Genomic DNA, 21855 nt, shown 5'->3' with positions numbered 1-21855 from the left:
TGTTTTCAGATTATTTTATATACAGCACTAGTCAAAAGTTGGACACACTTTCTCTTCTCTCCAGACAGTTTTTAGTCATAAATCCCTGGAAGATTCACCAGGCATTGAACGTGTATATGACTGACAAGAGGGAATCTAAAATTCCCCAGTCTGTGACAAAATGCATTTGGTTCAGCTGAAGCTCAAGCTCCATCAATGATTGGCTGTTCAAACATGTCCAGTGTTTACTGTCCAATCACATTTATGTTTTTTCTTCAGAAATATTAAGAAAACATAGAATATATTGCTCAACGCCATATGTAAACAGGGTTATCTAATCAGCCAAGGTCACACTCAGATTCTCTGTAATTCGTTCAAGGAGGGCGCATGATAAGACTTTCTCATTGATCAAACAGTATAAAAGCAGCTGTAGGGATCCCACAGATCACAGCCTTGGAGACGAAGTGAAGACAAGCAGGAGTTCGCCTCCCACCACGAGTGATCGACCAAAAACTTGCAAAAGGTAGAACGAAACTTTCTCATCAAAGACTTTATTGAAGAAATGTATTAATGAGCAGCTTTTGAGCAGGTTTCCCCAGTTAATTAATGTCTGGGGAAATTATGTAGAAACTAGATTTGAATAACAAAAAACAATAATACATGAAATAATGAATCAATTGGTAAAGTATGAATTCCACTGCTATTTTTTTTTTTTTTATATTTTACATTGTTGAGGTTGAAAATACATGAACACATACAACAGACCTCAGGCTTCTAATATTGAGCCTACCAGTCATCCAAGTGACCAGTAATTGTAATAGACTGACCACAGTCTATAGCCTAAGCCTAGTAAAGACCTTTTGTTCTATGGCTTTTACATAGTCTCCTCATCCTCTAGCACCACTTCTGTCTATGGTGGTGATAAAGCCTACTGTAGGTACAACTCTCAGCACATTGTACGCAGCGAACCTTGAGGCTGTAAGAGCCATCCACGAGAGTCGAGGCCGACACACGGTGACGAGTACTCACTTACCAAAATGCTGATACCAGCAAATCTTTAGGTACATCATCTCCAACGTCATCTCCAGGACCTGCTGACAGAGATTCAGCATCATACCTGCCTCCTCATGTACCACCTGCACCTCCACTGCTTCATATAGATGTGGTCCACCTACACCTGTGGCAGCTGCCACCTGTTACTGCTCAGTGGTGGAGTGGTGGTGCGCTGTGGAGAAATGGACTCATTTATGTGATCTCTGATTTCCCACGTGAATGTTTAGTAAAACATCAAATCTTATCTTCATAGTTTCAAAGGTTAATCTACATGATATCTTAGTAACATGTAAATTACAGTATAAATTAAAAAAGAAATTCAACCTACAAGTTGTTCAATAAAAAATGAATATGTTGTGATGATATACACATGTTGAATACTCTGCATGTGTTGGTTTACATACAGAAAACCATGGCAGCATTCACTGTTAAGGCAGAAAACGGTGGATCCCTTGGACCCTTCAGCTCAGACACAGTTATGAAATACGACACTGTGATTACCAACATCGGTGACGCCTACAGTCCTGCTACAGGTAAAGTCACATCATATGCAGCCACACCCTTAATCACCCATGTCGACTGTTTGATTTCAGTATTTTTGGGACATTTTTCACAGTCTTAGTGAATATACTGTAGCTTTGTATCATTAATCATATCAGTAACCTGAATACTATCCGTGCCTTCCCATAATGCAACTTGAAGTTTTACCAGGAGTATTTTGATTTGATGTACTCATTCTGAAAGTGGGTACATCTGCCAAAAAACTCATATGATAAATATCTTGTTGTTTCCACAGGTGTCTTTACTGCACCTGTAGCAGGTGTTTATTATTTTAGCTTCTCCTACAATGCTAAAGGAAACAAACCATCAAAGCTGGTACTGCGCAAGAACAACGAGGAGATTGTTGCATCATCTGACCAGAAAAGTGAGGACGGCCAGGATTATAATGGAGGAAATGTAGCTGTCCTGGACCTGAAGACAGGGGACGAGGTGTGTGTGTACCTGGTTGCAGGTACTCATGTTTGGGCATCAGAAGGCCTCACCACCTTCAGTGGTTTTCTGCTCAAACAAAGTTAGAATTGATGTCTCCAGAAAGATGAGTCCAAAAATCTGACATCAATGATGCATCTGCATTGAAATGCAGATGGTCTTCTTGTCTTTCTTGCATTAAAATTCAGATTGTAACAGGTGGCTGTAGCTGTCATGTTACCGTTTTCAATCAAAATAAATCATTACATAAATCAAATCAGTCTTGACGAGAAATTGACGAGAATGCCACTTCAAGTTTATGAATTTTACAAAAGATATTTGTCGTTCATTTGTCTTTTCTTTTCAGGCTGATATTTTTTCATTTTTTAAATGACATGATTGATGCAAAGGCAAATCAAGTTTATTTGTACAGTACATTATCATAGACAGAGGTCATTCAATGTGTGTAACAACTCTGGGGGATATAAAGGGATGAACAAGACACAGATTCTCTGACCCCAGTTCAGTTAAGCTTTAGTCATTAATAGGGACCAACACACATTTAAAGTGTTTTGTTACGATTCAAACTATATCCTCAGGCTTGGACCCCTGAACAGATTCAGACACGGAGAACTGGGTATTATGATGAAAGATGGTTTAATGTTTGAACACAACAGTTCTGAGAGGTCTGAGTCCTTTTATGTGGAGGCTAGGCTTGGTAGCCGGGGAATCCAGCAGGTGAGTGGCGTGGCAGGTAATGGCGGCAGAGTGTGGAGACGGAGGGAGAATCGAGGTTGCAGGAGCAGGACTGGTCTCACAGCAAGAGCAGGTGGCAGCACTGGAGCAGGAAAACTCACAAAGCAGGTGGAACAATCTAGCAGAGAGTGGGTGATCAACCGGGGTTTTTTTAACTGGCTTGATGAGTGATGGGCTGCAGGTGTGTCAGGCTGCCAGTGCTGCACCACACCCCTGCTGGGAGGAAACACACATGAACACAGGGGGGAGGAGACATGGAGAAAAGAGAAAGGATACACTGGGGAAGAAAAAACACTGGGGGAAAAGCCCAGCCAGGCTGTAACATGTTTGTTGTTTTGGTTCCACTGACACAGACAGAAACCAGAAACAAGTTGTTTTTTTTAGTTTTATGAATTTTGACCAAAACAAAATTACCGTTACCATATTGGTGGGTGGGCCTTCAGCACCTCCATGTGTCTGATTGGTTACTTCCCTCAATCAATTATGTTTATGCTATAGTCTTCAAAATAAAGGGTCTGACTGTTTATGATCAAAGGCCATGATGCCATTTAGCCTTTAGTTAGCCTTTAGATCAGTGGCGTAGAAGTGACAGCAAACAGTGTTTGAAACAACTCTGGAGGATATGGGATGAACAAGACACAGATTCTCTGACCCCAGTTCAGTTCAGTTGAAGTCATCAGAAGACTTGGACTTGAGCCATCAGATCCTCAAAGCTTACTTACTGGCACATTGTCTGTTTATTACATTTCTGTTCAAGGTGCCAGCATCACTAATGCTAAAGAAGAAGACTTGGATGTGGATATTAATATATATTTAGTCCTATTATGATGATTAAATAATTTGGTGGTCATTGCTCTGTCTCACAGATGATCAACTAGTCGTTACCTAATGATTCATTAATGTAGTATCCTCAGTTCTCTAATAAGTCGTCATTATCTACTGTGTGCTCCTCAATTCTGAGTCATTCGAGAACGACGCATTCATGATTCATTAATTATAAAGTGAAAGGGTTGATCCTCAGTGGACCATTAGATTTCTGACATTTATCAATATCATGACATGAAACAGTCAAACAAACAAACAAACAAACAAACAAACAAACAAACAAACAAAAAACAGTTGAGACCCATTTGACTAATGCTGTAATGATTTATTTTGATTAGATACAGTGACAGCAACAGCCACATGTTTCAATCTGAATTTTAATTTCAATGCAGATGCATCATTGATGTCAGGTTTTCATCTTTCTGGAGACATCAATTCTACTTTTGTTTGAGCAGAAAACCACTGAAGGTGGTGAGGCCCTCTGATGCCCAAACATGACCACCTGCAGCCAGGCGCACACACACCTTGTCCCCTGTCTTCAGGTCCAGGACAGCTGCATTTCCTCCATTATCAGCCTGGTCATTCTCGCATTTCTCATCAGATGATGCAACAATGTCATCGCTGTTCTTGCGCAGTACCAGCTTTGATGGTTTGTTTCCTTTAGCACTGTAGGAGAAGCTAAAATAATAAACACCTGCTTCAGGTGCAGTAAAGAGACCTGTGGAAACAACAAGATATTCAACATATGAGTTTTTTGGCAGATGTACCCACTTTCAGAATGAGTACATCAAATCAAAATACTCCTGGTAAAACTTCAAGTTGCATTATGGGAAGGCATAGATAGTATTCAGGTTACTGATATGATTAATGATACAAAGCTACAGTATATTCACTAAGACTGTGAAAAATGTCCCAACAATACTGAAATCAAACAGTCAACATGGGTGATTAAGGGTGTGGCTGCATATGATGTGACTTTACCTGTAGCAGGACTGTAGGCGTCACCGATGTTGGTAATCACAGTGTCGTATTTCACAACTGTGTCTGAGCTGAAGGGTCCAAGGGATCCACCGTGTTCTGCCTTTACAGTGAATGCTGCCATGGTTTTCTGTATGTAAACCAACACATGCAGAGTATTCAATGTGTGTATATCATCACAACATATTCATTTTTTATTGAACAACTTGTAGGTTGAATTTCTTTTTTAATTTATACTGTAATTTACATGTTACTAGGATATCATGTAAATTAACCTTTGAAACTATGAAGATAAGATTTGATGTTTTACTAAACATTCACGTGGGAAATCAGAGATCACATAAATGAGTCCATTTCTCCACAGCGCACCACCACTCCACCACTGAGCAGAAACAGGTGGCAGCTGCCACAGGTGTAGGTGGACCACATCTATGTGAAGCAGTGGAGGTGCAGGTGGTACATGAGGAGGCAGGTATGATGCTGAATCTCTGTCAGCAGGTCCTGGAGATGACGTTGGAGATGATGTATCTTGGAGGGATGGAATAAACTGATTAAACTAACAAACTAAAGATTTGCTGGTATCAGCATTTTGGTAAGTGAGTACTCGTCACCGTGTGTCGGCCTCGACTCTTACGACCTCATGGTTCTCAGGGTTCGCTGCGTAGAATGTGCTGAGAGTTGTACCTACAGTAGGCTTTATCACCACCATAGACAGAAGTGGTGCTAGAGGATGAGGAGACTATGTAAAAGCCATAGAACAAAAGGTCTTTACTGGGCTTAGGCTATAGACTGTGGTCAGTCTATTACAATTACTGGTCACTTGGATGACTGGTAGGCTCAATATTAGAAGCCTGAGGTCTGTTGTATGTGTACATGCATTTTCAACCTCATCAATGTAAAAAAAAAATAGCAGTGGAATTCTTACTTTACCAATTGATTCATTATTTCATGTATTATTGTTTTTTGTTTTTCAAATCCAGTTTCTACATAATTTCCCCACACCAAAATAAACCTGCTCAAAAGCTGCTCAGTAATACAGTTCTTCAATAAAGTCTTTCATTCTACCTTTTGCAAGTTTTTCTTTGGTCTCTGTTGGTCGATCACTCGTGGTGGGAGGCGAACTCCTGCTTGTCTTCACTTCACGTCTCCAAGGCTGTGATCTGTGGGATCCCTACAGCTGCTTTTATACTGTTTCATCAATGAGAAAGTCTTATCATGCGCCCTCCTTGAATGAATTACAGAGAATCTGTGGTTGTGAGAGTGTGACCTTGGCTGATTAGATAACCATTTTCATACAGCATTGAGCAATATGTTCTATGTTTTATTCATATTTCTGAAGAAAAAACATAAATGCGATTGGACAGGAAACTCTGGACATGTTTGAACAGCCAATCATTGATGGAGATTGAGCTTCAGCTGAACTAAATGTACTTTGTCACAGACTGAGCAGTCTAGCCTCCCTCTTGTTAAACACATATGCATTCAATGCCTGGTGAATTTTCCAAAAAACCCATTAACACATTTTTGTAACATGACAAATTTCCTCAGGCTGTGTGCTCATCAAGTATCATTCAAAGGAAACGTGCTGAAAGGTTAATTTATGACTAAAAACTGTCTGGAGAGAAGAGAAAGTGTGTCCAACTTTTGACTAGTGCTGTATATAAAATAATCTGAAAACAGGTGTATATGCTCATTTCAAATAAGTTGCCTATTTCCAGTGGTTTCTTTTATTAATCTAAATATACTGAATTTGTTTTGTGGAGATGGGAGAAAGGACAACCGTCACTGCAGCACTCCTTTATGGTACAGTGGCCTGAGGGAAAGCCTCTCTTCAGTGAAGTTGTGTGTAGAATTTTGAGGTAAAACAAAAAGAATTTAATCCATTTTGGAACAAGGCTGTAACATAACAAAATGTGGAAAAAGTGAAGCGCTGTGAATACTTTTTGGATGCACGGTACATTCCTCTGGTGTGATGAGACCAAGGTTGAACTATATGGCCTCAATTCTAAGCGTCATGCTGAGAGGAAACCAGACATGAGCGTTGGACCAGCAGAGTCTCCAGGAGGTGCTGGGGTGGATGGTGGGCGTATAAAAGCACGCAACTGTCACACCAGAGACCGAGGTTCACATCCAGATTCATGTCTGCGATTCGGTTTCAGCATAAAAAGCACTTTGGTTCAGATTAGGGAAAGATTGTGGTTTAGGTTAAATATGAATATATGTTATATATGAAGTCACTGGGAACTTTTGTCTGCATTAAACTCAGTGGTGTGTTGCAATAAATAATTACTACTATTACTATTATTAAAATGACTTAATATGTGATTTGCATTACTCATCTCTTTATGCCTATTTAAATGATATTGACACCGATTCATACTCACTGTCATTCACACTGTAAAATATAACAGCGGGTCAGGGGTGTTATTTTAGTTCAGATTGGAGGCAACAAGCTGTCTATTGTTAAACTCATCACATATGGACTTGTAGCAGTTATTTACTACTTAATAAAAATGATTTGTTCTTTCAGCCTGCGGTTGCATTTGCTATAAAATGTATTTGGTGTTGCAGTTTAGTTGCATATATCTGTTGCAGTTGGAGACAGGTTTGCAGATTGAAATGAACCTTTCAGTACAAGTCTGAGAGCTTTGAGAAATACACACCCTGCAACATCCTCGTCAGAACGGCCTGAAGGATCTGCGCAGCCTGCGGGAGTGTGTGCTGTTCATCCAACACTGGAAAGAGCAAGTGGACCAAGTCTGCAAGGCAGGAACTGAGTGAAGGAAGGAAAAGTGAGTCAGTGGCTCAGCAGATACATATTAGTATTATTACTCATTAACAGCACTATAATGAAATAAATTCAGAAGACCAAGAACAAAAAGCCTTTTACAGACATGAGCACACTTGCATGTCTGTCACGTGAAATTTGAACATGGCCAACAAGATGAAGAAGACCTGATGAAGTTTGCTTGCCCCATTTTTAATCCATATTTCATGTAGAGGCTGCGCTCGGTGGTTTGCCAGCTCAGAAGAGGGGATAAGATAAATACAGATAAGAGCTGGTTATTTGGGTGGCCAGATGCTGATAGGACACGTTTACTGACTCTTTTAAAACATGATTGCATTACCCTCTACCCGTTCAACATGTAGTGTAAGACATTATGTACTCTATATGATTTTATTTTTATTTTTTTTACAAGGCTCCCATATTGCTACAACCTTTTGACATCTGTAAATATGAAGCTACATTTAAAGCAGATTTTACCTGCAAATCAGCTGTTTTCAACCATCAGGTGACGTAAACCCAAACAGTCTGCGCCCGATTTTCATGAGCATTGGCCCTGAAACTCACATTTCTGTCAACATGAGCTGGAAGTCATTTGTCTTCATGTTGTATCATTGTCACAGTAACACACCATTATGTTTTTTTTAGAGTATATAACTATGTCTGACAGGGTGTGGTCTTGTGTTTTAGCAGTGTTTTAGAACAGCATACTGACTTGTCTTGAGGAGAGCAGGAAACTGATCCTGGAGTGGACTGATGAACTCCATCATGTCGAAAAGGTCAGTGCACACGCTACTCCATGTGTGATGGATGTGCTCTGTGTGAACAAGTGGCAAATATGTCAGTCTTAACTTACTGATTTTGTGTTCTTAGCCCCTGAAAGAAACACCCTGGATATCTGAGTGTCAAGACTAAGAAAATAAAGACAAGGATGGCGATGAGGAAGCACAGCTGAGGATCATGGAGTGGGCAAAGGAGCTGCAGACAGCAAGTGAGGTGAGGCGTCCTTGAGTTAAAACCAAAAGTCAAAGTAACTTGTGGAGAGAATTTTAAGCACATGAAGGAAAATAAATATATAAAACAGAGTTGGTGTTGTGGGTGTTTTTTTTAAAGAATCTAAAATGAGTATTTATGTTTGCAGAGTTGTGGCATGCAGAGCGATGAGCTGGGTGTTGCGTCTGTTGGGGCTGAAGAAGAAACGGCTGGTCAACCTGCTGCCCCTGCTGGAGTTCATCACCTGGTCTCTGCTCAAGGAAGGCAGCACGGTGAGCAACCACTCCGACAAATCAACATTTCTACCACATCTTTTACTGTGCATCTAATCAGTAAAGAAAACTGTTTGGCCATAAAGCAGTTCAACTGAGTTCCTCAGGGGGCTGAAATGAAACACTTTGACAAGATATTTGGCTTCAAAGATAAATGAATAAACCATTGTTAAAGCCATAAAACACGGATACTGCTTAAACTCTTAAACTTTGAATAAATTAACTGAGTGATTCAGTTTATATGACCCTGATGTACCTCTGCCCTGATAACTGCCAACAAACCAAGCCCTCAACACCTGATAGAGAAGAGTTTGCAGATAACATATCACCATATTTGCAGATAATGGTGTAGTGTACATTGCAAAGTTAATGAATTAAGTTTGAAGGAATGTTCTTTTCAGATGTGCTTGTTTTTTTACTTCTTTTGATTTGAGTTTAGTGAGACTTTGTGCAGTAACAATAATATTTTACCAGACATTTGTGCATGGCTATGATCGTTTAGGTTAGATTTACTGATAACTTGCTTCCAAAAACACAAGAGCCTTTTGTTTGGCATTATTGCCATACAACAGACCGTAGCCAGCAAACAGCTTAACCATGCACTACCTGTGAGGGAAGGAGCGTTCTCTTGAACATTTACACAAGGATCAGTGATTTACTGCTGAAACTCATGGTTAGAGTCACAAGCCACAAGGTCATAAGGAAATGGAGACAAAGGGAGAATGAATAAGGGAATCAAATAAGAAAATATTGTTCCCATCAAACATGTTTTCCTTTTTAGAGCTGCTTCCACAGTTATAGTTACTGGCAGAACAAAGGACCTGGATAGCAGGAATTCCAAGATACATCACCAACTCAGGTTTGCATTTTTAAAATCTGTACATTTGTTTATGTTGCATCTGACCTCTGAATCTTAGATTTCAAAATGACACAGACTTGCGCAAAGGAGAAGTACAATTATAGCTTATAACAGGGTTACTGACATTTTTTTGCTTGTGATCCCATAGTACAAAGCAATAGCTCCTTGTAACCCATCGTCACAGGATGCATTTCTTTGAGTATTTTAAAGGAGAAAAAACAGCAAAGATCAGACCCAAAAAACACAGAATTTATCTATTTTTCCGTTGTCCTAATCTGGTAATTATCTCGTGACCCTTTCATTCTTTGTAATTAATTTCAGCACTTGTTTAGACCACGTACCATAAACATTTCCCTTGTTCAGCCACTGCAGCTATAATATATTGTCTGTTCCTCTATTTTCAGTTTGGAGTTGGATTTGCAGTGCAGCAGGTGAGATCACCAAACACTTTATCCTTCTTTCATCAAACGAGTAGCTGCTTGTGACCAACAGCAAAAAAACAAAAAAAAAAAAAACAAGATTGGAGGACCAGGTGCTTGATGCCGCCACAACAGACAGGCTTTCAGTATCTCTTGGCCATGGATGGCCTGTACTGTACACTGAGTCGGCTGCAATGGGTAAAAAACAATCATTGGTTGTTTCCCCTACATAGCACCTTGTTTTTTTTGTTTTTTTTAATGCCTTTATTAGATAGGTACAGTGAGAGAGTGACAGGAAAGTCAGGGAGAGAGCATGACATGCAGCAAAGGGCCGCGGGTCGGACTTGAACCTGGGGCCGCTGCAGTTAGGACTAAGCCTTAATGGTGCACGCTCTACCAGGTGAGCCCCCGGATAGCACCTTGTTTTAAGTAAGGACAATGCACACAGCCACAGGTTTATGTCACCTCATTAACCCAGGCACAGAGCGGCTAATCAGGAGGCACAAGAAGATTCCTGGTGGGTCAGCCTGGTCGTCTGGCCACAAGAGGCAGTGACAAGATGAGTGAACACCATAGTTTTAAGATAAGGAGGTCGAGGTTCAAACTTCTTTCGAAGTCTTTTTACAACAATACTCACATGTACACATGTACACATGTACACAGAAAGAGTTACATACAAATATACCATTAGTTGAAGCTAATGTGAGGCTTTAACAGTTTGTGTTTAGACAAATCAAGAGGATTATTTGACAAAGTTTTGAACCAAATTGCCTGTTTTTCTTACTTTTCCTCCTCCACAGCTCAGTGAGGAATCCCTGCATGAAAACACATCCAGGTGTGTTTGAAGAAATATTAATAACTCGTCTTTTGCTTTTAGCTCAATGTTTCATTTTTTGAATGACATGATTGACGCAAAGGAAAAGCAAGTTTATTTGTACAGTACATTATCATAGACAGAGGTCATTCAATGTGCGTAACAACTCTGGAGGATATAAAGGCATGAACAAGACACATATTCTCTGACCCCAGTTCAGTTCAGCTGAAGTGTTTAAAAGGGACCAAGACACATTTGAAGTGTTTGTTATTTTGGTTCAACTGACACAGAAAGAAACCAGAAACAAGCTGTTTTTTTAGTTTTATACATTTTGAGCAAGAGAAACTAATTCAGCTCAATTTCTTCTTTTCTGATCCTACAGACAAAACAAAGTTACCATTACCAAATTGGTGGGTGGGCCTTCAGCACCTCCATGCTTCTGATTGGTTACTGCCCTCTATCAATTGTGTTTATGCTATAGTCTTCAAAATCATAAATAATTGAACATACTATCCTAGAAACAGCCAATCGCAGCACACATGTCACAGTCACACATGATTTAAAGTACAAAGCCTTTTTTTAAAGTCATCTTTTGGGTGGTGTTGGCCTGTATTCAGATAGCCACAGTCAGAGAGAGACGGAGAAGTCACAGACAGAGGGACAGGATGACAAGCAGCAAAGGGCCACAGGTTGGATTCGAAGCAGTTAGGACTAAACCTTCATGGTACATGCTTTACCAGGTGAGCCACCAGGGCAGAACTGCTTCACATCTATAGGTGACGAGTTAGGAGTGAGACCACCCTAATGATTGACAGCTTGTTGCTTCCAATCAGTAGCAAAATAACACTCTCAGCCCTCTGCTTTTGTTGTAGGGGTGGGGGTATGAACCAAAGTCAGTAAGAAATCAGTTTGAACGTCAAATAAACAGAGATAAAGAGATGAGGTCCAGGTCCACCGCTACCTACACCACTGGCTTTAATAAGAGAGATAAGTTATTATAAGATCATTATTTCAAATTACTTATACACACAAATTTCTCAGATTCTTTGAAACACGTAGACATGTCAGTTCAGTGCTTTGTTAAAAGTCACAGTCCTCCGGGATACATGTCACAAACTGACAGGATGTGTTTATAATGTCAGAGATTCTCGAGTCAGAAGAATTGGACAGACAGTTTTAGTGATGAATTAACCTTTCGGTGTATTTCCTTGGAATGAGCAACATCAGCACCCAAACCTGTTTCTCATTTGTCAGTTGTACCAAAAGAAAGCAAATAGTTAAAACACCTTGGTCTGTAGGCTAGAGTTACAATGTAGGAACAATGAAATACAAGATTTATCTTGTCAATCTATCTAACAGCGAAACTCCACTTAAAGAAGATTTTGACATCCCTCTTATCAAACATGTTGCTAAATGCCTGGTGAACCTTTGGTAAATCTGTAAACAAGCTGGTGCAGCTCCACATTTTCCTGAGAAATGTGTTGTTGTTTTGAGTGTTGTTGAGTGTGTATTTCTCTGAAAGTTCAATTCAGGACTAAAACTAATCCGCAACCCTGTTTTCTTTTCTTCAATTTATGTTTGTATACAACGAAACTACAACACCAAATGCATTGTATAGGAAACGTAATTGTTGGTTGGATGATTTTCACACACAACATATTTTTTCAATAAATCATGCGTTACATTTATTAGCAGCAGCAGAGTCACAGGGAGGTGGCTGGTCTGTGGTTGGGTTTAGGCCAGTGGTTCCCAACCTTTTCCTACTCGTGGCCGACCTGAAAATCTCAAAAATGTTGGTGGCCCACATCTGATCCTGCAACAATACGGAAGTCAAATAATGCCATTTAACCTTTAATAACTGATTATTATGCTCTGACTGAGAGTTCCTATGGAAGCAAACCTGTCTCACTAGATGTCTGAAATTGCCTGTGAATTTCCAGCACTGAAATCATTTGCATTGAAATTACGTATCTGATTTTTTTCTGACTGTGAATTCAATTTGTGAATTTTTCAAGAGCTAAGTTTACAATGTTCACAAATTTAGAATTCAACTGTTAAGCAATTCAAATCAACAGAGGTCTATGCCAGTTTTTATTTATACTGTCAAATAACAAGAGAAGTTATCTCAGGGTAGGGTTATTTTATATTAGGCACAGAGGCCTTAAACCTGAAAAAACTGTCCCCTGTCTTTTGATTCCCTCCTCCATGTGTCGCCCTCTCCCTGTGTGTGTGTGTGTGTGTGTGTGTGTGTGTGTGTGTGTGTGTGTGTGTCTGCTCTCCTCCAGCAGAGGCGTGGTCACAGCACTGGCAGCCTGACACACCTGCACTCCATCTCTCACCTGGTCTGTAGAAAAGCTCCGGCCTCTCACTCACTCTCCTCCGCCCCGCCGGGAATCACCACCAACACCTGCAGCGCCAACTCACCTGTGGACTCTCTGCTCCGCCGCCATAACCTGCCTCGCCATTCACCCCTCTGCTCCTCTCCCTCCCTCAGCTGGATCCCTCGCTGCCAAGCCCAATACCCCAGAACAGACTCAAACCACTCTGAACTGTTGGAATTAACCAGTAAATCCTCCTTTATTATATCACTTGCTTGTCTGTGTTCGCTCTGGGGTCCAAATTAAACATTTGCACCGACTGTAACATTTCTGACACACGTAACAGAGGCTTGTAGTAAATATGTCTTCTTAAAGTAGCAAGCAATTCATTTTTTTATAAAGTATTTTACATTAAATCATAAAATTACAAGTTAACTTGCAGGTATTTACTGTGATGTGTTTTAATGGAACCTAATTCTAATAAACTTAATCTACAAAGCAGAGGTCCAATCAGCTGGTAACATTTTTCAGACAGTTCCAAACAACATCTTCTCCCCAAAAGTGGCCTGATCTTTGATTTTAGCCTTATTTGAATTATTTTGCTGCCATGTGCAATTTAGGAAAAATCCTCAAGGGCCTGCACCTCAGGATGCAAACCACATGGAAATCAACTGAATTAATAAAAAGATGCTAAATTTCGAATTTGGTTGTATTTTCTCTCTCTGCTTAGACAAAGAAAACACATCTGTACTGGATATTTTGTACAAACTGCAATTAATCGTCATTAAACCCATCAACATTTTCACTCTTTTATCAGAAATATACTTAATATATATTTTTTCAAAGGTACAGAAATAATATATACAAATAAATGGTGTCAAAGGTACAAAATCAAAATATTTTTGAATAGACATTTTATGGATTTATGCACACAATAAACTCTAATTAGTTGAATATGTAACTAAAAGGTGTTATTCACATAAAATGAGATGTGTGACACTGTTTTTTTTTGTATTTTTAAATCCTTTAGTGTCGTTTTCTTTCTTCCAGCTCAGCTTTACATATTAAGACACACCTTTATCTCTCGGCTTCCCTTCCTGTCGCACAACAGGAAAGAGACGGAAGACGGCAGATTGTAAAAACACACAAAATGTAGGTAAAAACATAATCTCCTTGGTGGAATTAATAATGGATCAAGAGATTATGCTTAAAGTCAAAGCGGTCGCTCATAGTGACAAACCCAGAGAGAATTATGAACCAACTCTGCAGCTTTCCCAAGCTTTATGGAGCGTCCTTGAACTTTTCTTGGTTTTCAAGGCTGAGAATTTAATGATTGAAGTCTCCCCCACTTTTATCAGGCCTCATTTCAGACACAGAGGAACAGGACCACAAAAACACTTTAAGTATAGCAGATAAAATATATATAAAATATGTATGTTTATTCATCAGGTGGCCAGAAATGTGCCTTCACATAATTGCCATTGCTGCCCTCTGCCTGCATGATGTGTAAATAGACAGCAGTTTGCTAACAAGTTCAGCCATAACACTTTATAAGATGATCATACATTCATGTGTTTTCATCATGTTTCGTTCTGCTGCTTCAAAGTGACCATACACCATAACTCGGTAACAGCAGAGTTTTGGTTGTAAATAAGTAGATTTTCATGCCTGATGACCTGATGCAGCACACTTTGCATCATATTTTCTTCTTTTCAATCCTTGCATGGTTTGGAAAAAAATATCCTCTTTGAATGCAAAGCACATGGAAACATCAGTCAGGGCTGATGCAAAGGTTTTGAGTTTGTGTTCTTTGTGGCTGGTATAGAAATCCAATTAAAAAAACAAAACATCCCCTGAAAACTGGAAAATCATTAAAATTTACAAACACCCAGTAAAGGTGTAGATGTGAGACCTGTTTTCCACATTGAAGAAGGACACCGTCCCCTCCTCGTAATCCACGAACACCCCGACAGTCTGTGGCTTCTCCTTGAGAGAAAGACGGACCGAGGGAGAGTCCAGAGCTCGATACTCGTCCCTGTTCCTCAGCCGCACCGTCCAGTAGCCATTCTCTGGCTTGGAAGTGATCATCCCCTTCCTGTTGACAGACTCTTTAACCACGCCCATGTCCCAGAAGGTCTTTGTCCCCACCGCAACCTGAAAGACCAAAAGATGAAAAACTAAACAAGGAAATATATTAAGAGTTAATATCACATATAAACACTTTAAAGTAAGGTGGACCAGGGATGTCACAGGAAAAATGATTAAGCATTTCATAATTTTACATTTAAGAACACATTAAAAATAGGAATTGTTTATTCAATAAATTCAATAAATACTTGACATATTCTAAGTGAAAATCTATTATAGTGCCAGGATGTTCAAGTGTCAGTGTCCCTCAGTCCACAATGGCAGTAAACCTCTAAATGTATGAAGTATTTCAAGTTTTCAAGTATTGGGTGTTGTACACCTTTCATGCCACAAGAGTGCAGTACATGACATGATATGTTGGAGTGGAAATTAAACAATCAGCTTTATTATCCAGCCAAAATATCAATGGAATCAAGAGGTGTTTACTTAAATTATTGTGATAACTGTGTGTGTACTGTGTGCACTTTTACAGTAAACAAACAAAACTCGAGGTTGTATGTTGTATCAATCAATGGTATCAATAGTATCATGGTACAACAGTATCACAGTATCAAATGAAATAACCTGGAGACAACTTGAGTATTTGTAAAGTGGAAAACAATCATTAGTATAAGTTGTGCAAACTGCAGCAACAGGCAGCAGGAATCAGGAGTCATATCCAGACAGAGTCTGCTGTCAGACTGCAAGTGAATAACTCCAGAAGGCTCTGATGCTCCTGCGCCTTGGCTTTGGTGTACAGGCTGCAGTTCGGCATGCTGGTATCAGGTGCTGGATGCTACCACTGTTACAAGGCAGATGGCCACCTGTGGTAGAGTTTGTTTTTTTGTCACACAGTAAAAGAAAGTGCACTCTGAACATAATCAGCATGTGATGAGCATTGATGGCCTGCGCTGTACAGTATGTGTGAGCTACAACATGTAGAAAACCATTGATTGTTGTGCTTGGTGTTTTCCCGTCATAGCCCAAACAAAGAACACGACCACAGGTTTATGACACCTCAGAAACCCAGGCACAGAGCAGCTGATCGGGAAGCAAAGGAAGATTCCTGGTGGGTCAGGCTGTTGTCTGGTTGTCTGACCTTGTCAGGGAACACCATATTTTTAAGGATAAGGAGGTTGAGGTTCAGACTTCTTTCAAAGTCTTTTTAACAACAATACTCACATGTACATATGTATACAGAAACAGTTACATACACATTTATAATTAGTTCAAGCTGAAATAAGGCTTCAACAGTTTGTGCTTAGATAAATCCAAAGGATTATTTGACAAAGTTATACTCTCTTTACTTCCAAATTCCCTGTTTTTCTTACTTTCCCTCCTCCACAGTTTGTGAATTGCATAAGACATGTTGTTCAATTGTGAAACATCTGATTACAAACGTGACGGTGACATTGCTGCAGTGTTCCTGAAGCTGGAGAAAGGGGACGAGGTGTGACAGAGTTCTGATGTACAACACTGTGATTACTGTTGCTGTCACTGTATCCAATTAAAATAAGTCATTACATAAATCAAATCAGTCTTGGCTGTTTCGTCTACTGTTTCATGTCATGAAATTGGTGAGACTGCCACTTCATGTTTGTGAATTTGACAAAGTTTAGGCTGTCCGACTTGTCTGGTCTTGTCCGCTCTTGTCTGGTTTCCTCCAGACATGACACTTAGAATTGAGCCCAAACTGTTCAATCTTTGTTGATTCTTGTCATCTGTGGGTCCATTAGGTCCTTCTTTGCAAACTTTCACTGAGGAAAAGACTTCCCTCTGGCCACTGTGCCATAGAGCCTAGATTGGTGGATTGGTCAAGTGATGGTTGTCCTTCTGGAAGCTTCTGTTTCAAATATGTTTATTGGGAAACCAATCACTTAACAGAGAAATTAACAGTCGACAGTTATGTCTCCTTTGTTTTTTACAGAAGGTGAAAAAGTAATCCCTGAAAAAAAAGACTAATGACAAAAATGAATAGCAAGTAAACAAGCAGAGCCCCGCATTAACAAAGCAGACGAAACAAAAAGGACAGGACATAGAAAGAAAAAAAAAAAAGGGCGACAGTGCATACCCTAAGTGACACTGCTGATAATGGAGGAAATGCTGTGTTCCTGAAGCTGGAGGAGATTCAGAGTCAGAGATTCTCGAGTCAGAGGAATTGGACAGACAGTTTTAGTGATGAATTAACCTTTCGGTGTATTTCCTTGGAATGAGCAACATCAGCACCCAAACCTGTTTCTCATTTGTCAGTTGCGCCAAAAGAAACCAAAACATTAAAACACCTTGGTCTATATGCTACAGTGACAATGTAGGAGTGGAACAATGATATACAAGATTTATCTTGTCAATCTATCTAACAGTGAAACTCCACTTAAAGAAGATTTTGACATCCCTCTTGTCAAACATGTTGCCAAATGCCTGGTGAACCTTTGGTAAATCTGTAAACAAGCTGGTGCAGCTCCACATTTTCCTGAGAAATGTGTTGTTGTTTTGAGTGTTGTTGAGTATGTATTTCTCTGAAAGTTCAATTCAGGACTAAAACTAATCTGCAACCCTGTTTCCTCCAATTTATGATCATGTATACAACTACAACACCAAATGCATTGTGTAGGAAACGTAACAGTTGGTTGGATGATGTTCATACACAACATATTTTTGGAATAAATCATGCGTTACATTTATTAGCTGCAGCAGAGTCACAGGGAGGTGGCTGGTCTGTGGTTGGGTTTAGGCCAGTGGTTCCCAACCTTTTCCAACTCGTGGACCACCTGAAAATCTCATAAACGCTGGTGGCCCACATCTGATCCTGCAACAATATGGAAGCCCAATATGCAAATACAGTGATAGATCTTAATACTAGAAAAAAAACAAAAAAACAATGAAAAGTGCTTTTCAATGTTCTTTTAAGAAGAAAATAAGAACAAAATTCACAGTGACTACAAACACAACATGTTTAATTATATTTGACCAAAAACTACAATCTTACCCTAAACATCGTTGCCTAAACCTAACCACAGACAGGACTCTGGATGTGAACCCTCGTCTCCTGCGTGACAGTTGTGTGCTCTGTATGCCCGCTATCCACCCCAACCGCCTCCTGGCAACTCGGCTGCCGTTAACAAATGTACCACTTAATTCATTCAAAAAGTGTGCTGCCTGTGAACATTATCCAGCCAGCAGTTGCATTTCCCATAAAATGTATTTGGTATTGCAGTTGCATAGAGTTTTTAGTTGCAGTTGGAGACAGGTTTGCAGATTGATTTTAGGCCTAAATTTAACCTTGGAATAAGTCTGAGACCTTTGAGAAATACACACCCTGAACAGATTTCTGCTGCACCAACTTATCCTGACTGGTTTGCACAATGTTCACGAGGTATTGACATCAGAACAAATGCAGTGTATCTAAATTAATAAAAGGACTAGAAATGTCAGTTCATTGCTTTGTCGTGCACTGTCTAAAGTCAAAGAGGTAGAACCTTTATTTCAAAGCGTTCAGTCCAGACACAATTTTATAGAAGAAACAACACGTTTCTGGTTTCTGTCTTTGTCAATTGAACAAAAACAACAAATGCTTAAAACGTACCTTGGTCCCTACTGATGTCTTCAACTGAACTGAAATAGGGTCTGACACTTTGTGTCTAACCAAGACAACAATACTCACATGTACACATGTACACAGAAAGAGTTACATACAAACATATCATTAGTTAAAGCTAACGTGAGGCTTTAACAGTTTGTGTTTAGACAAATCAAGAGGATTATTTGACAAAGTTTTGAACCAAATTCCCTGTTTTTCTTACTGTTCCTCCTCCACAGCTCAGTGAGGAATCCCTGCATGAAAACACATCCAGGTGTGTCTGAAGAAATATTAATAAACACTGGACAAAAAGTATGAGACTTTTCTGAATCGCATAAAATATGTTGCTCAATGCCTTGTGAAACCAGAGAACAAGCTGAGGCAACTACACATTTTCTGAGAAAATTGTTATCAGTCAGGATCACATTCTCCCACTCCCTCAGATTGTGTGGAATTGGCTCAGAGAGGGCATGTGACAAGACGTTGTCATCAATCAAACAATATAAAAGCAGCTGGAGGGATCCTACGTATCACAGCTTTGGAGACGCAGCAAAGACAAGAAGAAAACAGTTCGCCTGGCCTCCCACCACAAGTGATCAACCATCAGAGACCGAAGGTAGAGGAAACTTTCTAAAGTAAGATTAAAGAGCAACTTTGATCTCAGCCAATCTAACCCTAGCTACGTACTGCTGTGAATGGGGTCAGCTACAAAAACGTGTTTTATAAATTCAGTAAGAAATTCAAGTGTTGATCTATGAGCAATGCATGTGTTGTGATGAAACACAGAAGTTAAACAGAGTAGAAATGCTTTGCATGTTTTCTATTATACAGAGAAAACCATGGTGGTGTTCAGTGTTAAGGCAGAGGAAGGTGGGGCCCTTGGACCCTTCTGCTCAGAGACAATTCTGAAGTACAACACCGTGATTACAAACATTGGTGATGCCTACAATGCAGCCACAGGTAAGAGTATATGCAGCTACACTCATAAGCACTTGAGTAATTTGCGAAGCAGAAATCCATAAATTTGATGAATGTCTTGTTTCCACAGGTGTCTTCACTGCACCTATTGCCGGTGTTTATTATTTCACCTTCTTCTACCATGCTGGAGGACACCAGGGAGCAGCGCTGGTACTGCACAAGAACAACGAGGCAGTTGTTAAGACATCTGATCACAAAAGTAGCAGTGACACTGCTGATAATGGAGGAAATGCTGTGTTCCTGAAGCTTGAGCAAGGGGACAAGGTGTCTGTGCGCATGCCTGCAGGTACTCATGTTTGGGCATCGGGCGGCCACACCACCTTCAGTGGTTTTCTGGTTAATGCATGTTGATGATGTCTCCAGAAAGATGATTCCATTCACCTGAAATCAGTGATGCATCTACACTGAAATTAAAATTCAGATTGTAACAGGTGGCTGCTGCTGTCGTGTTACTGTATTCAATCAAAATAAATCATTACATGAATCAAATGATACTTGACTGTTTTGTTTATTGTCTCATGTCATGAAATTGACGAGACTGCCACTTCAAGTTTATGAATTTTATGAGATATTTGTCGTTCATTTGTCTTTTGCTTTTAGCTCGATGTTTCATTTTTTAAATGACCTGATTGATACAAAGGCAAAGCAAGTTTATTTGTACAGTACATTATCATAGACAGAGGTCGTTCAATCTGCGTAACAACTCTGGAGGATATAAAGAGATGAACAAGACACAGATTCTCTGACCCCAGTTCAGTTCAGTTGAAGTCATTAAAAGGGACCAAGACACATTTGAAGTGTTTGTTATTTTGGTTCAACTGACACAGAGAGAAACCAGAAACAAGCTGTTTTTTTAGTTTTATACATTTTGAGCAAGAGAAACTAATTCAGCTCAATTTCTTCTTTTCTGATCCTACAGACCAAAACAAAGTTACCATTACCAAATTGGTGGGTGGGCCTTCAGCACCTCCATGCTTCTGATTGGTTACTGCCCTCTATCAATTGTGTTTATGCTATAGTCTTCAAAATCATAAATAATTGAACATACTATCCTAGAAACAGCCAATCGCAGCACACATGTCACAGTCACACATGATTTAAAGTACAAAGCCTTTTTTTAAAGTCATCTTTTGGGTGGTGTTGGCCTGTATTCAGATAGCCACAGTCAGAGAGAGACAGAGAAGTCACAGACAGAGGGACAGGATGACAAGCAGCAAAGGGCCACAGGTTGGATTCGAAGCAGTTAGGACTAAACCTTTATGGTACATGCTTTACCAGGTGAGCCACCAGGGCAGAACTGCTTCACATCTATAGGTGACGAGTTAGGAGTGAGACCACCCTAATGATTGACAGCTTGTTGCTTCCAATCAGTAGCAAAATAACACTCTCAGCCCTCTGCTTTTGTTGTAGGGGTGGGGGTATGAACCAAAGTCAGTAAGAAATCAGTTTGAACGTCAAATAAACAGAGATAAAGAGATGAGGAATGCAAGCCACATATTAGGTCATTTTGATAATAGAACATTTATTGTAAAAAAAATCATAATAATAAGCATTGGCAAGTTGTGGGTGCTTCTACGGCCACCCAGGTCCACCACTACCTACACCACTGGCTTTAATAAGAGAGATAAGTTATTATAAGATCATTATTTCAAATTACTTATACACACAAATTTCTCAGATTCTTTTAAATATGTAGACATGTCAGTTAAGTGCTTTGTTAAAAGTCACAGTCCTCCGGGATACATGTCACAAACTGACAGGATGTGTTTATAATGTCAGAGATTCTCGAGTCAGAAGAATTGGACAGACAGTTTTAGTGATGAATTAACCTTTCGGTGTATTTCCTTGGAATGAGCAACATCAGCACCCAAACCTGTTTCTCATTTGTCAGTTGTACCAAAAGAAAGCAAATAGTTAAAACACCTTGGTCTGTAGGCTAGAGTTACAATGTAGGAACAATGAAATACAAGATTTATTACAAGATTACAAGATTACAACACCAAATGCGATGTGTAGGAAACATAATTGTTGGTTGGATGATGTTCACACACAACATATTTTTGGAATAAATCACGTGTTACATTTATTAGCTGCAGCAGAGTCACAGGGAGGTGGCTGGTCTGTGGTTGGGTTTAGGCCAGTGGTTCCCAACC

The 21855-nt window shown here is 39.7% G+C and overlaps 2 protein-coding genes across 5 annotated transcripts; one reads left to right on the top strand and one right to left on the bottom strand.

Annotated features, from left to right (window-relative positions):
* Window positions 1–379: 379 nt before the first annotated feature.
* On the top strand, window positions 380–20178 carry LOC139607166 (complement C1q-like protein 4). Of its 4 annotated transcripts, none has more exons than XR_011684798.1 (3): window positions 380–502; window positions 1439–1565; window positions 1829–2150. XR_011684798.1 is itself a non-coding variant. In XM_071459841.1 (3 exons), the coding sequence occupies exons 2-3, from the start codon at window positions 19564–19566 to the stop codon at window positions 20051–20053; spliced, it is 402 nt and encodes a 133-aa protein (XP_071315942.1). In that variant the 5' UTR covers window positions 401–502; window positions 19556–19563; the 3' UTR covers window positions 20054–20178. The 4 variants fall into 4 exon arrangements, 3 of the variants coding, with proteins under 3 accessions (XP_071315942.1, XP_071315940.1, XP_071315941.1); XM_071459841.1 differs by lacking the exons at window positions 1439–1565; window positions 1829–2150 and adding exons at window positions 19556–19684; window positions 19773–20178 and having other exon boundaries at window positions 401–502; XM_071459839.1 differs by lacking the exons at window positions 380–502; window positions 1439–1565; window positions 1829–2150 and adding exons at window positions 18935–19340; window positions 19556–19684; window positions 19773–20178.
* On the bottom strand, window positions 3893–5738 carry LOC139607171 (complement C1q-like protein 4). Its single transcript, XM_071459846.1, has 3 exons — window positions 5626–5738; window positions 4564–4690; window positions 3893–4300 (listed from the first exon to the last, which is right to left on the bottom strand). The coding sequence occupies exons 2-3, from the start codon at window positions 4682–4684 to the stop codon at window positions 4020–4022; spliced, it is 402 nt and encodes a 133-aa protein (XP_071315947.1). The 5' UTR covers window positions 4685–4690; window positions 5626–5738; the 3' UTR covers window positions 3893–4019.
* Window positions 20179–21855: the final 1677 nt, after the last annotated feature.

The sequence above is a fragment of the Trachinotus anak genome, unplaced genomic scaffold (assembly GCF_046630095.1).
Source record: "Trachinotus anak isolate AG129_WGS33_773 ecotype Australia unplaced genomic scaffold, CSIRO_AGI_Tana_v1 ptg000023l, whole genome shotgun sequence".
In the NCBI taxonomy this organism is placed as follows: domain Eukaryota; kingdom Metazoa; phylum Chordata; class Actinopteri; order Carangiformes; family Carangidae; genus Trachinotus; species Trachinotus anak.
This window is presented reverse-complemented; position numbering and strand designations above follow the sequence as displayed.

Excerpts from the sequence above, each read along its gene's own strand:
- LOC139607166 (XM_071459839.1), top strand. The coding sequence starts at position 19,076 with ATGCCTTGTGAAACCAGAGAACAAGCTGAGGCAACTACACATTTTCTG. Across the intron at positions 19,341-19,555 it reads TCAACCATCAGAGACCGAAG|AGAAAACCATGGTGGTGTTC; the intron begins GTAGAGGAAACT and ends TCTATTATACAG. Across the intron at positions 19,685-19,772 it reads TGCCTACAATGCAGCCACAG|GTGTCTTCACTGCACCTATT; the intron begins GTAAGAGTATAT and ends TTGTTTCCACAG.
- LOC139607171 (XM_071459846.1), bottom strand. The coding sequence starts at position 4,684 with ATGGCAGCATTCACTGTAAAGGCAGAACACGGTGGATCCCTTGGACCC. Across the intron at positions 4,301-4,563 it reads CGCCTACAGTCCTGCTACAG|GTCTCTTTACTGCACCTGAA; the intron begins GTAAAGTCACAT and ends TTGTTTCCACAG.